The following is a 14,197-nucleotide window of genomic DNA, read 5'->3' as shown; positions in this document are numbered from 1 at the left end:
TTCTTGGTTCGCCATCCGGATGAAGTATACACCAATTGTTCGCGAAAGGTCCTAAATTTCGTCCCTTCGAGTGTTCCTGCGCACGAAAAAAAGAAAAAAAAACAGTGCTCGTGTGTGCATCTTTTACCTTTGAGACGTGTTCTGTATTTGCGCTGGTCATTTCAATTCAGAGATATGTACCGACCAGGCTCAAATGAAGTTTTATCGAAGAGAGAGAGAGATGTCTGTGTTGTCTTAATTTCTTGTGCCTGTGTTTCCACATCCAGTTTTTTGCCAGGAAGTTATTGTTCTTGGCGGTATGTTAAAGGTGCAATTAAGTTATTCGATAGATATTTTGACAGATTTTTGTTCGCTATCTAGTTAACGAGCAAAGCAATCTCGGAATATCTGCTGAACGGAAGTTATGCCATTTTAGCTTTATTCGATTTGGTGATTTTTCGCACGCAGTGGAACTTAACTCAAGCGACAATTATTAGGGAAAGTAAAAAAACAACTAAGCTGATGTGGCTTTTACACGAGTCTATGTGGTACAGCAAGTCGTCTCGACATCAGCGTTTGACAATTTTTGCAGTGCATCTTTTGGCATGCCCGCGCAGAAATGTGAGGTACGCATTTTTGTTTTGTTTTTTTTAATGTTAGATGTGCCGAAAACGATCTACTACTGTCTGGCGTGTATTTTTGTGATTGAACTTCAAAGGCAGCAACGGTGGAGGCAGCAGTGTGATCGGCGTCATTGATGGCAGTGCTTGCATCCTGATTCCTGGTTTCGGTGTGACGGGGCTGATATGACGGATTTCCTTGTTTGTATACTGGCGCGCAATCGCGACTGAACGTATGTCTGATATTCTATGCAACCGAAAATGTTATTTTTAAGTTAGCGGTGTTTGAAGCTTATCCCCACTCATTCTTTCTCCTGCTAGCCAATCGCACAGAGTTCACCATGACTTGTGTGCTGTTTACTTCAGTATAAAAACTCAGGTTATGGCTTTTTTATAGCCCCTCGAAATACTTTGCGTGTTTGCGCTCACATGATTGGTGATTGAAAACTGCATAAATTATTTGGTGAAGTTAATTTCGCTTCAAAGTGGGTAGAAAAAGCGAGCAGTAGTTGCCCTCTAACGCTCGCAAAGATAAGATTGGCTTTATGTATTGCCAAGATTTATTGCCTGGAAGAAATAAACCGTCTGTGTTGCAGCATCGTGTAGACACTGAAAAAGTAAATTGATGCAATTTTTTTTAATGACGTGACGTAAAAAAGATGTTGGCGCCCGATTAGGGCGCCGGCTACTACTTAGGCTGTTCGTATCTGATCGCAAATAATCTTGCGAGGATATTTATAGGAAAAAAAGTCGTAAAGGAAGCACTATAATGTCGAGTCGGATGTACTTTACAAAGCCTTCAACAAGCTTGCGTTAAGTTACAAGAACTTTCACAACCGCGCAGATAAGCCAAAAGTAAACGTGTGCTGCTGATAATTCCTATGTCTCTGCATGTAAGTAGAATCTGCAGGTACCGCGGTGGTTTAGGGGTTACTGTGCTTGGCTTCTGATCCCGAGGTCGCGGAATCTGATCCAGGCCGCAGTGCTCGCATTTTAGATGGAGGCGAAGTACTCAAGACCAGCATGCGCTTATATTTAACTACGCGTTAAAGAACCCCCTGTGATCGAAATTTCCAGAGCCCTCCACTATATACGGCGTTCCTCGTAATCATATCGGAACTTCGGGACTTAATCTCCAACAATCAGTATTGGTTGAGTGCCGGCTCATTAGGATATCGGGAGGTGGTTTTGTCGCGAACATTCCACGAGTGTTTCCGGCATGAACGGCGATATTTTTTAAACGCAGTACGTGCCGCTAAACGCGGTACATGCGGACAACTAATCGCCGTGCTTCGTTGCTTGATCGTTGTGCGCGCGCGGCGATAAACGCCGGGTAGCAGGAGGATTCAACGTAAGTTACCGCGCACGTCGTTCCGCCAGAAATGTATACGTGCGCAGCTGCTCGTCGCTGTGATGGATATGGTGCTTTAGATCGTCCTCCATGATGTTTTTATCTCCTTTTTTTTTTGGCTTATGCTTGCTGTTGTAAGCAGCAAAGTGACGGTGACAGGAGCGTGCTAAGTTCAGTGGCAAACTAAGCGTGCGCATTTCATCGCGTGCGCTTGATGATTTTCCTCGATGACTTTTACTTTCCGGCGGTATCAATTTTTGAGGAGTTTCCGTGGTTGTTTGCACGTCTTCCGTAATGTTTAAACAGATTTCAAGATAAAAAACATTTGACCAATTTTGTTGACTTTGATTTTGACATCGGAGGAAAAAAAAAAAAAGGCACACGCACACGTGCGTTTGCCGTCTGTGTTTTTGTCTCCTTTTCGCGCAGTTTTTGTAGTTTTGGATTACTAACTCGCCCAACGTTCGGTCCTCTTACCTTCAATAGTAGACTAATTAAAGAATTTGCAATTTGTTTCCGAATTCCAAATTCAATCTTAACTACGAATGCTCTGCCTCGAAAAGAACACTGCAGCTGTCGGGCTGGCAACCTTGCGGGGTATGCCTATGCTTCCAGCGTGTAAATCCGAATTTTGAATTATCAAAATGGCGTGCACAACATTCCAAATTATAGCGTCAAGTTACATCAACTTCGTTTCAAACTGTGTTCGGAGTTTAATGCGTTTCCGTAAGTGGGCATGTTTGGCATGCTTCACATTCGTAAACGTTGGCCAAGATGGCTCGTGTTTTTGCGCCCGCGTCACTGCAAAGCCTCTGTGCGCTGTGGTCAAAACGTGTGGTAAGAAGCAAAAAGAGAGAGTGCGACATAATCTGTTGAGGTTCGCATTCTTCGAAATTTCCGGACGGCATTCAACTGCGAGTTGTGACCTCGATGAATACCTTACCTTTAGCACAAACTTCTGTACTGCGAGGTAGGCACGAATAGATTGATCTCGGCCGCGGTGGTCGCATTTCCGATGGAGGCCAGAGGCCCGTGTGCTGTGTGGTGTGAGTGCACGTCACACAACACCGGATGATCAAAATTTCCGGAGCCTTCCACTGCGACATAATCACTTCGCTGTTTTGGGTCGTATGATATAGGTGCTATTTAACAATAGACGCCCATCATAGTTTATGTTCACGTTTACCAGTGCTATGAGGCAGGACACGCAATGGCATTGCAGTCTTCCTTTGTTCCTCTACTCATGTCCCGTGTATTGAATGGTACTTAACTATGCCAAAACCCGGAGGCTAACGAAGAGGGTTCAACCTAAATACAGGACGGCACAGCGAACCATGGAAAGGAAAATAGGTGTAACCTGAATGGAGAATAAGAGATGAGATCTTCGTCGAAGTCAGGAAGGATAAATGGGCTTGGGCAGGACATGTAGCGTAAAACAATATAACTGCTGGTCATTAAGGTTATCAGACTGGATTTCAAGAGGAAGCAAATACACCATGGGGAGACAGAAAGCTATAAGTGACCGTATGAAATTATAGGTTGGGGCTTATAACGTGGCACACGACCGGGTTAACGCGAGAAACACGGGTAACGTATTTGCCCTGCAGCGGATTTTTTCAAGCTGATGATGATGATGATGACGACGGATTGGGAACCGTTGCAGCATCCGATCGTTTCTGGCATTTGGGCGTTGCAATGGAAGACATCTGTTCATTCCATGCCATTCTCTTGCAATTTTCAACCCAATTACTCCTACAGACAATGATAGATGACATCATTTGTAACATTCGTATAGTATATCTGTCATATAAAGATCATGAAATTTGACGAAAGCACAACTTGCCGCTGGCAAGCATTGAACCTTCTGGCTGTCTTTTCGCACACCTTAGTTTATTTTTTACATCATGATTATCACGGTACAGTTGAAGACTACAAATAATGTCCTGGTACCTTCGTTGGTGTCATTGTCTTCCGGTTTCGCCTGGTTGTGCTCAACAAAGGAAGCGAGCCCTTTATCAAATCCTCTTTTTTTTTTCGTTCATGTCGATTGCACATTTTTTTTTCACTGAATTAGAGACTTCATGCATATAGCAGAGCAGTAGTCTAATGCGCGTTTGCCGCGGAACCCACGTCCGGTGAGGAGGAGGAGGAGGAGAAGAGGAATAAATGAGGAAGGACAGGGAGGTTAGCCAGTTCTCAGACCGGCTGGCTACCCTGTACTGGGGAAGGGGGTAAGGGGGATAAAAGATGAGAGAAAAGAGACGTTCTAAAAAAAAAAGAGAGAGAAGGTCATCAGACGATCCATGACGCTGTTTACAGTCTGTCTCTAAGACCACTTGCCCGCAGAAAGCGCAACAACGCTCTCAATGCCTTGCGTGCAGAGGACGGTCTCTGCCAGTGTCCGGTAAACCTTTGTCGACGAATGTTACGTTGTTCCTGGAACCCCCCTATCGAAGCTGTCCTGGTCGCGTCTAAGTGGTGAAGAAGTATAAAGGATCCAGGCTTACTTGTCTTCGCCGCGTACGCGAGGAACACGTGCTGCCGCCTTTCGTCCGGATCCCGTTGCAGCGGCGGCAGTTAAGACGCTGCGCAGCTTATGAAAGAAGGCGCACCTTGCGAGACAAGGGCCCAGCCCGCGTCGTCGCCTTTGTTTTCCTCGTCGCACTGCTGACGTCGGGAAGTCCCGCGACGACGACGACGGCGTAATCGGTATATAGCTCACCGCGTCTTCCACCGACGACTTCTTGCGTAGACAATGAGACGTCCGTGCAGAAAGAAGGCGAGGCTCTTTGTGCGAGCGTGCCAACGTGGCTGTGCACTGGAAGACCCCCCAGCGCTGATGGAGTGTACGGGGAGCGTCTTTTCCCTCACAGTGGGAGCTGTCAGAACGAACCAGCTCCGTGCTGCCTATTTGCGCAGCAGCTGCGCAAGCGCTATATAGCTACCGGCGAGCATGAACAGCCCCGAACACGATTTACCTTACATAAGAGTGCCCACTCCCCTTTATTTTAAATCACGTTTTATGGGCATCAGGTGTAGTGCACGTGTGAATAGGGATGGTATTCACCTTTTCAAAAAACGCCTCCCTGGGCGCCGCCATAGCCCTCCTTGGGCTGTGCAAATTGGCGCGTCCCCGCGAAAATGCACTGACAACGCGTCGCCCTCAGCCTTTGCACTCCTTCCTGCGCACAGCCCATCATGGCGGTGTTTTTTTCCTTCCTGTGAAAAGGTGTATGGCGAGAGCAAAAATTTCTCATTCGTTGTTGCGTTTGACCGTAATAGCCGCCTTATAATAAAGCTTAATTCGCCGCGGCGTACTGGTTACGGAGCTTGCCTGCTGAACCGAAGGTCAAGGGTTCGACACCCGGTCCCGACGTTCGCATGTCGGTAGAGGCGAAATGTAAGGGAGTGAAATAACTTGTGATCGAAATTTCCGGAGCCTTCCAGTCCCTCGCAATCCTATCGTGGATTTGGCTCGTAAAACCCCAGATATTATGATTTCAAAGTTTAGCACCAACATGCCCGACATCGGAGTTTTCCGAACTCGATAATTTCTGATCGACTATATACGATTGGTTCAAAAATATACCACCGCTGCGAAATTAGACAATACGCCAATACTCCTATAGATAGCACCCTTATTTCGTTCCCGAGTGACATTGCTTTACTCCCATTGGATGTTCTCCGTTACGTCGCAGTTCTGCGTCACCTTGTCATCGCTGCTTACCCGTCCTGGCTTGAGCTCTTGCTTCTTGCACTTCTGGCACGGAGCTAAGACTAAAGCTTGCGCTCGTTTCGTTCCGTCACATCCCAGCGTGTGTCCTCCCGCAGCTGATAGCTGCGCGCTTTTGTAGCATGCACGCTGTGCCTAATCATGCGTGCTCCTTCTTTACGTTCTTTACGAAAGCGAGGTCTAGTTCGTACGACTAAACTAATTGGCAAGCATGGACTGCCGACTGAAGTCAGGCACGCCACTTTCACCGCGCTGGTTTTTTCTTGCCGCACTGGATAGTGCCACGGGTGCTCATTTTTGCATTTTTACGTGTTATTAGACCCCTATTAGACGTGTAACCACCGCTCTGCGCAGGCAGCTCTGAAATGTACGGATGGGAATTCCTTCCCGATTATATTGATGTCACAAGGGCACTTTTGATCGCAATCAAGACCAATATGCATGCAATTTCTTGACTGTGGTTGGCAATGGTGTCTGCTTCACGGTTCAAACTAATCTGTATCGAGCTTCGCCGAGATGCCAGTCGAATCGCAATCTGCGAGCCGGATCGCGATGTGCTGATGGCGATTATCTTGATCCCGACTGGGTCAGATCGCGATTAAAAGTGGCCGTGTAGCAGCACTTTTAAAATACTGTATTTATAAGATTGTGCGCACAACGCTAGCTGTGAAGTGTAATCTGGAACTAACGCAGCCACGTACATCGCTAGAATCCTCGATCCTGTATGCATTAAGAATGTGGCACCAACGACCAGATTATGGACGACCGACGCTTGTGCTCACTGCTATCAATCAAATAGTGCTTGTACACTGAGTTGTTTTTTTTTTTTCCTATGCTCAAGTTCGCCCAATAAGCTGTCCCTTTCTTCAGTTATACCTCGTGATAACTTACTCCTAGCGTACTTTCTTTCACAAATAGTACAAAATTAACGTGTCATTCGATGCGAGTTAAAGAAATAGATAAGCTATCCTTTAAGTAAATCAGAATGTCGTTCGTAGTAGAATTCGTGATTTTCACACCGCTTCGCAGAGGTGAGCTGAGGCAGCTGCGTGACGTACGAAGGCGTGACGTACGTTTCATGTTTAATTAGGACAGCGGTGTATGTACTTATGCAAATTGATGTTTAATAAGTCAGCAGACGAACTGTACCTCGCCAAAATCGAATGGCTAATTTTAAGGACAGTGTCAACTTTTCATTGATGGTCATGTGTCAACCAATGTTTTTATATACACTGAGAATATGAAAGAGAGAGAGAGAGAGAGAACTAGACAACACTCACGCAATCTCAAGACGCTCAATGTGCGTGTTAGATGGAATGGGGATGAGGCTACAGTCGCAAGTCATAGTTTTTACAAAACTCCGTCTTCTGTGCGCAGTCAGTTTCGCCGCAAAATGGGAAAGACTGAGTGCTATAGCAGCAAATCGGACTGTTATACGAATGCTATGGCGGCTGAATTTAGTAGCGTCCGATTCGGTATTATCGAACAGGACGCTGCGCTGCTGTAAGAAAACGCAGTCGCTTCAACCAGCGATGCGACCGTCACGCTATCCCTTCAACACAGGCTAAGCGATGAAAACGTAACACACGAAAAGGCATGAACCGCCTGCCGATATCCCACTCATGATTGGGCGTGACCGCGTCCGGCCGGTGAAGCTGCAAAGTTGATGCTGGACGGCAACGTGCACTTGCGCCGGGTCCCTGTCCCCTATAAGCTTTTCGCGCGGCGAGGGTTGGCTGACGCTCATACTCTCCGCTTCAGCCACGATCGAAGGCTTCAATTCATACGCATTCAATCGCTTATAAAGTAAAACATACGACGCACAGGGGGACGGACGTTATTGCTGTTGGATTTCAGCCCCGCCGTGGTGGTCTAGCGGCTAAGGTACTCGGCTGCTGACCCGCAGGTCGCGGGATCGAATCCCGGCTGCGGCGGCCGCATTTCCGATGGAGGCGGAAATGTCGTAGGTCCGTGTGCTCAGACTTGGGTGCACGTTAAAGAACCCCAGGTGGTCTAAATTTCCGGGGCCCTCCACTACGGCGTCTCTCATAATCATGTGGTGGCTTTGGGACGGTTAAACCCCACATATCATCATATCATCACGCTCTTGGATTTCATACTGAACGTGATGGCGGCGCGCCAAGAGTGGACCTGGAAGGATGTTCATATAATTTTGTCGCAAATAAAATAAACCAGTCCACGCACGCGTTTCAGTTTAGGACAGCTTAGTTAGTTTCTCGCGCGATAAAAAAAAAAGTGGGAGTGAGTCGAAAAGCTGTGCTTGAAAATTGAAACCGCGAGGCGCGCCGCACGTGCGATCTCAGCGGGCACGTGGAAACCCAAAACGCGCTCGCTTCGTTGACAGCGCACGTGCGCCGAAAGACGGTTGCATCGTTATTGCTGTCTGTAACCTCTTTATACAACGCACCGCGCTGTGTGTCGGTGAGGCGAATGATCTTGGCACTTGCGCTTGGTGTCCCCCCCCCCCTCCCCAGATTTTCCCTTCTTCTAGGAACCCACGAACCCGCAATGAGATTTCGAAGGAATAGTCTCTCTCACACAAGAACATGGGGAGGAGGAGGAGGATCTTGGCGAGGGAGGTCAACTAAGCGCGATGGTGGAGCATGAAGCTAAGACGATGGCGCTTTGACTCCGCGCTATTGTTTTGCCAGTGATGACGGACTCCCTTTCTTTCTTTTCTTTCTTTCTTTCATTCTTTCTTTCTTTCTTTCATTATTTATTTTCTTTTTCTCCAGTCTTCTGGCGCTTCAGTAGCACGTTTCTCCCCTTGATGACGTCATTCCCCTTCTCAACTCGTGGCTCTCACTCAGGATAGCAGGCTTTCGCCAATTCCGAGCCAAGAATCCTTTTTTTGTCACTGTTATTTTTCGCCCGTCTTTCGTTGTTTTCTTAATTTTTCGCTTTGGCAGCTTCAGATCACTCATGTGCTCACGTATTCTTTCGCGCAGCTTGTTGCGCGGTGCCGTGTATCCCCCCCCCCCCCCCCCCCCGTTGCCTTGTCGTTCACCGTCGTTCGGGCTTTGGCGTTCCGCATTCGTCGGTGAAAGTGTAACGTCTCTTGGGTGTTCCTCGCGTCACCTCGTCTTCGTCAGTGTGGGCGGATAAGTGAAACGGTGGAGAAGGCTAGTCCACCTTTGCCGCAGTATATCACCTGGACAAGGTGTTGTAATCGGTGCGTCTCGCGGGAGCTCTCTCTCTCTGAGCGGTCGCAGGAAAACGAAGGAGTCCGTGCGGCCGTCGCGGAAGCAAAAAAGGTAACGGCAATGTTCTAAGCCTGGAGTTCCTGCGAATCTATCTCGCTTTCAGCTTCGTACTTTTCCAGCCGAACAGAACTGCGCTTTCCGTAAGGGATGGTGGGGGGTGGCAGCCAGTCCTACCATTTGATCTTATCACGATCGCGTGCACACGTGACTTTAAAGTAACGTCAGACTACTTTTCAGCCAGCGAAGAGTTGATGGGGCAGCCTCGTTCGTTATACACTGTCTGCGCAGTGTACCCGGTATAGTATTTCTATTGCCTGCGTCGTCTGGAGCAAAACTTTCTCGCGGTGATTACTGACGATGTTCAAATTGAAGCCTAGAATGTGCATGTTCAGCCAGCAATAACGTTTTCGTCTGACGTTATCTCTAAAGTTTACGTTCGGTGTGCATGTTCAACTGTCGCATATTTAGCTGTTCCCTGTCATCGTGTTCACTATACGACTGTCAGTGCTGCTAAAAAAAAATGCGAAAAAGAAGACAATGAAATGCAACATGCTTAACGTTAAACTGTTAAAAATTACAACGTCCGGTTGTGGCTCAAGCGGAGTGCTTGTGGAGTCTGCATAAATCTTGGCAGTGTCATCGACGTCGAGCATGGTGGGAAAAGAAAATGCCTTTTTTCATTTGTTTTCCAGTGTTTCATTTCTCGAATGATGGTGCTCGTGCTGTGCTGCGATGGAAGCTTGCAGCGATATAAATGTGGCTCAATTTTCCCCCCAATCATCGGCGAGATTTTTCAGTGAGACATTCTGCGCTTGTCAACTTTATAAAACATAGTCAGAGGGGAAAAACAATGTATCTTGCGCATAGGAGGATGTACGCAATGTAAAACAAAAGGAAAATTTTGCGCATTCGCAACGCAATATACGTGGTTGAGAAACACTCAATTTATGATGGATATCATTGCTTGTGTTCGCTATTTCCCTTCTTATCCACGCGCCACTAATCTTATGACGATCTGTGGTCTCAGATTTTCGCGAAACCGTAAAATACCAGCGCACAGGAGCGTTCGACACAAATCTTCGCTAGCCCAGTAAACATTGCATGAAGCGCGTGACCCACTACGCCCGTACTGGACACTGTCCAATACATTCACGTTACTTGCTGTCCATCAGAGAGTGAGGGGGAGGAGGGGGAAAAGTTTTTTTTTTATCTTAGCCAAGACGCTAGTATTCGACTACACGAAGGTACTTACCATATTTCCAAATTGGCGTTCCCGAGTGTGAAACCGTTGTTAACGTGTGAATTTATACTCCCCCAGTGCTTTGATTAATGAGGGTTTCGTATAGTACACTGGAGGAAAATTCGGCACTAGTGTCTATGGGAACTGTAGCTTATGGCGCTTCATCCAGCATTGGGATAATGGATGGTGCATACATATATTCTCAAGCTTCGTTCCTTCGGCCCCGTGCGACACGGATGGCCTGCATCCGCTTACTTGATAGACGAGGTTCAGCAAAAGTTCACCAGTTCCCATCCACTTCACTGGCCTGACCGCTTTTAGGCTCGCCGATTCAAATCAGCTGACGATGTTCACTACTATAGGCATTCATCTATTCTAACCAAAAGCCGCCATACAGCAGTAAACCAAGCCACAAGTACGTTCCAAGCCTGAAGCATGTAGACTAGGCAAATCTTTGTCCTGTACCAGTCATTCTCATGGTGGCTGAACAATCGCAGCACCAGAGTTCCCAGAGAGATCCCAGAGAGTTCCCAGAAATGCAGAAAATTCTACGCGATAAATCAAACAAGCCATGCGCTTCTATAAGGGCACACGTGCCAAAGTACCTGGCGCTCCCTTCGTAGATAGTAAATACATACGTGTCATTCTCTTGAGCACTCGGTGTCAGCTTTTAAGCTGACGTGTGCACTTAGCGTCCCTATAGTCTATCAGCGCACCTAAATCATCCCATGAAGCTTACCTGAAATGTTCTTTCCGCGAACAGGTTCTTACTTTTATGGACAAGGTTCGCAGGCTGGCGTCGGTAGTGCCCAGCTTAGCTCGCTTGCGTCGTGCATTCTTCAGTAGGCCGCCCATTAGGGACTGCGTTCGGCTCCTTTCTTTTCTTCAGCTGAGAGGGCTTTAGTGAACGTTCCTCACGGGAGATAGTGATGCCGCTGCGTCGGCCTATGCGCTGTCAATAATGGATTTCGCAGAGCCCAGCGCGGACATTTATTAATTACATACATGGGAAAGTGTGGAACCATATCACTAAATACCATAGCAAAAAGAGTCTCATAGACAGCTTGAATGGTGCCTTCTTTTTTTCTTTGCGCTTTCTCTTACGTATGTCAGTAAATAATTGCAGCGAAGGAGTGATTTCTGAAGCTGTATACCGTAAGCAGCCCGAGTCGACTATCTGCAGACCGTTGCACTGTAGCGTAACGGGACTATATTAGTAACGGTAATAGTTGGCATGATTTACGGCCTCTATAAAAGAAAAATATGCATGGCCTGTTCAGACGCCATCAAAATTACCATGTTGAAGTACTACCGCCGCAGAAAGCCAGGTTAGCCACGTCACGTTAGTTCATTTCAGAAACAGTTCCAATTGGTTGAAATAGAAAAATTCCTGAAGGTAAATAGTTGAACTACTATAGGAATGGAGCTTTAAATCTTATCAAGTGACACTGTAAGCAAGACTACACGCGAAAGTTAGAAGTCTATGAAAAATATTTTTAAGAAGGCACCTATAGGAAAGCGTCGCGACGGTTGCGTACTTTGCGTGAGGAGTATAGTGGGCCTCCCTACGCACATTAACACTCGCAACTGTTGCTCTAGTGCGACCCTATATTGTTACCGTAATGTTGGCTTGCTTTCGGCATTGTTGGCACGTGTTGCTGGTGCACGGCACGAGCAGCTATTGCATCGCACAAATGATTGTTCCCCTTTGCGGAAACAATCCACAAACTGGGCGCAAAGTGCCGTTTTTTTCCTTGTGTAATCAGCCGGGCGCTTTGAGGACGCTGATACTTTTGGCAGCGTCAGAAAGAAAAAAAAAAGGAAAAGCCTGGGTAAACGCGTAGCCGCAAATTGTGGCAAGCGAGTCGACAGACGTCCCAGAAATTGAGCCAGCTCAATGCGCATTCGCATCTATACATCTAGAAAGTGTCGCCATGGTTACGCGATTGACATGAGCGCCCTCGTAAGTAGCAACGACGTGCAGTCTGAATCGCCCTTGCCTAGCGCGGAAGAGAGCGTGGTTGGAAACGCTGGCAACGTCCACAGTTGCTACGTCGTGTTAGCTGCAAGCTTCTCTTCATGTTTGAACGGTAGCATAAAAATCTATAGCATGCGGCAGGATTGTTTGGCATCACTGGCGTTGGTATCTGCACATTAAAAAAGAAAGAAGCGTCCAGTGCGGCCAACTCGCCGCTCTACAAGCGTGATTCAGTCTGTAATCGTTGCTACAGTGAAAACTTGTATAAATCACTTAAGTAGACTGATGACGGTAGTAACCATGCGAGAATGTCGTCCTGAGAATACATTGAAGATGAAGGTGGCTGAGCTCTTGAAGGCAACAGATATGCACCGGCGGTGATAGACCAACAGGGTATAACTGTCAGTTCAAGCGCACGAATAAACAGAAATAGCCCAACTTTCGATTCTGTTGCAACAGGTATATATTGGGACTGCGAGGAGTGTGACTTCGTACGTGTGTGCCTCCTCACCCATGTCCCCCTTTCTCTCTTTTCCTGTAACTTTCATCGATTTCCCTTGTGTATGTATGCGTGTTCCCGTGCTGATTTACATACCATTCTTCCCTCTCTTCTTTCCTCCTCTCTTCTTTTTATGATTTAAGAAGCAATCAAATAACTTTTATGTCATTATGCTAAATCTCGGTTTACTGGTCACAAAACGGCTTCGTGTAAATCGGAAAGGAAAAAAATTTCGTGACTGGCTGACCCCTCCACGGCGCGTTCTGTTTGGTTGGCGAGGAGGAAAAGCTGAAGCGACTGACGGAGAGTATATTTGCGCCCGACTTCGAAGGCACGCGCGGGTTTGGTGCACCAATGCGCAGTCGCAGCTGAACGGCGTTGGCTGCGAGTCCCGTCGTTCCTGGAGTCGTTCCTGGAGTCGTTCCTGGAGTCGTTCCTGGAGTCGTTCCTGGAGTCGCTCCTGGAGTCGCTGTCCGCGTGGCGATTGCCACCGCCACATCCAGCGCCAGCATGCCGTACCAGCGTCGACGCAGTTCCATCTGCGACCTGGAGGCCGTGGAGGCCGTCTGCTCTGCCGTGGTGAGGAGAACGAGAGTTGGGACGGACCGTCCTCCATCACTCATCGTGTAATACGCAGGGTGTCCCAGCTGATGTCAGGCGAAGTACTGTGAAGCTTCAGGAAGTACGTAGCACTGGCACACGGCGATTCCCGTTCGCAAAGTGCCCAGTGCTCCGTTTACCAAACTTTGGGATGTTAAACCCCACATATCAACCAATCAATCAATCAATCCGTTTACCAAACTGCCGATCACGTCAGATCCAGGGCACGAGGGAAATTTTACACTCAGTATGCGACGTGCGCTCAACATTTAGCAACGTTTTATCGGTTTGCTGCTTTTTTCTCTCTTTAAATTTAAATAGAAGAGTAAGTAAAGGAGTTGTCACCATTGCTTGGCGACGGATACCCCTTTCCACTTTGCTCTTGCGATGGGAGAAGTAAAACAAAATATAGGTACATACAGTCCTACATCGGTGAGTTGGGCAATTGAGATTCGCGTCGTCTGAAGGGAGCTGTGTCGGGTTGTTTCCCGCATCAGATAAATGTAACGATGCCAGAGTGCCGGCGAAGAGAGTAGAGTGGGGGGGGGGGGGGATTTTTACGGTGGCGCTCTCTCTTGTGCGATTCTCGAATCAGCCGCAGGTTTCCGAAACGTTTTTGGCGATATTCAGTTAATTATCCAGTTTACTTATAACTTGTTTATGTTAGTTGTATGGCTTTAGATCGTGTTAGTTCACTTTAACTTGGTTTTGAGCGCTGCTATAGCTTTGTCTTGTGTTGATAGCTTTTCCTTATAAAGGGCATCATTTTGAACCCAAACTAGCCAATGGCTATGGGTCCACACAGTGTGTGGCAACTTTATGAAACAAGTGTCAGCAATAAAACTTCGATTCCACAATTCCAACGCTCTTGTGCGAGTGTGATCACGACACATGAGATACACGAATGGATGATAAGCCCGTCCTCTAAAGTGTTTTAACGAACAAACAAAAACAACAATCAAATGAGTCTCCG

The 14,197-nt window shown here is 47.3% G+C and overlaps 2 protein-coding genes across 8 annotated transcripts in view; one reads left to right on the top strand and one right to left on the bottom strand.

Moving 5' to 3' along the window:
- Positions 1-5,250, bottom strand: part of LOC119163437 (uncharacterized) — a 143,332-nt gene extending 138,082 nt beyond the window's left edge. For 2 of the 3 annotated variants that reach the window (XM_075873078.1, XM_075873076.1), the window contains exon 1: positions 4,458-5,250. The gene's annotated coding sequence lies outside the window, so the exon portion shown is untranslated. The remainder of the gene's footprint in view (positions 1-4,457) is intronic. The other variant, XM_075873077.1, reaches the window with a different exon arrangement.
- LOC119163436 (adenosylhomocysteinase-like 1) overlaps positions 1-14,197 on the top strand; it is a 281,699-nt gene that overhangs the window by 161,546 nt on the left and 105,956 nt on the right. The window contains exons 1-2 of one of the 5 annotated variants that reach the window (XM_075873071.1): positions 8,725-8,958; positions 12,987-13,203. The exons of the other annotated variants lie outside the window; for them this stretch is intronic. Coding sequence (XP_075729186.1) covers positions 13,135-13,203 — 69 coding nt within the window. The 5' untranslated portion in view covers positions 8,725-8,958; positions 12,987-13,134. Of the gene's footprint in view, positions 1-8,724; positions 8,959-12,986; positions 13,204-14,197 lie in introns of those variants that run through there. 5 annotated transcript variants of the gene reach the window in all.

The sequence above is a fragment of the Rhipicephalus microplus genome, chromosome 9 (assembly GCF_043290135.1).
Source record: "Rhipicephalus microplus isolate Deutch F79 chromosome 9, USDA_Rmic, whole genome shotgun sequence".
In the NCBI taxonomy this organism is placed as follows: Eukaryota; Metazoa; Arthropoda; class Arachnida; order Ixodida; family Ixodidae; genus Rhipicephalus; species Rhipicephalus microplus.
The sequence above is the reverse complement of the archived record's forward strand: the minus strand, read 5'-3'. Positions and strand labels throughout refer to the sequence as shown.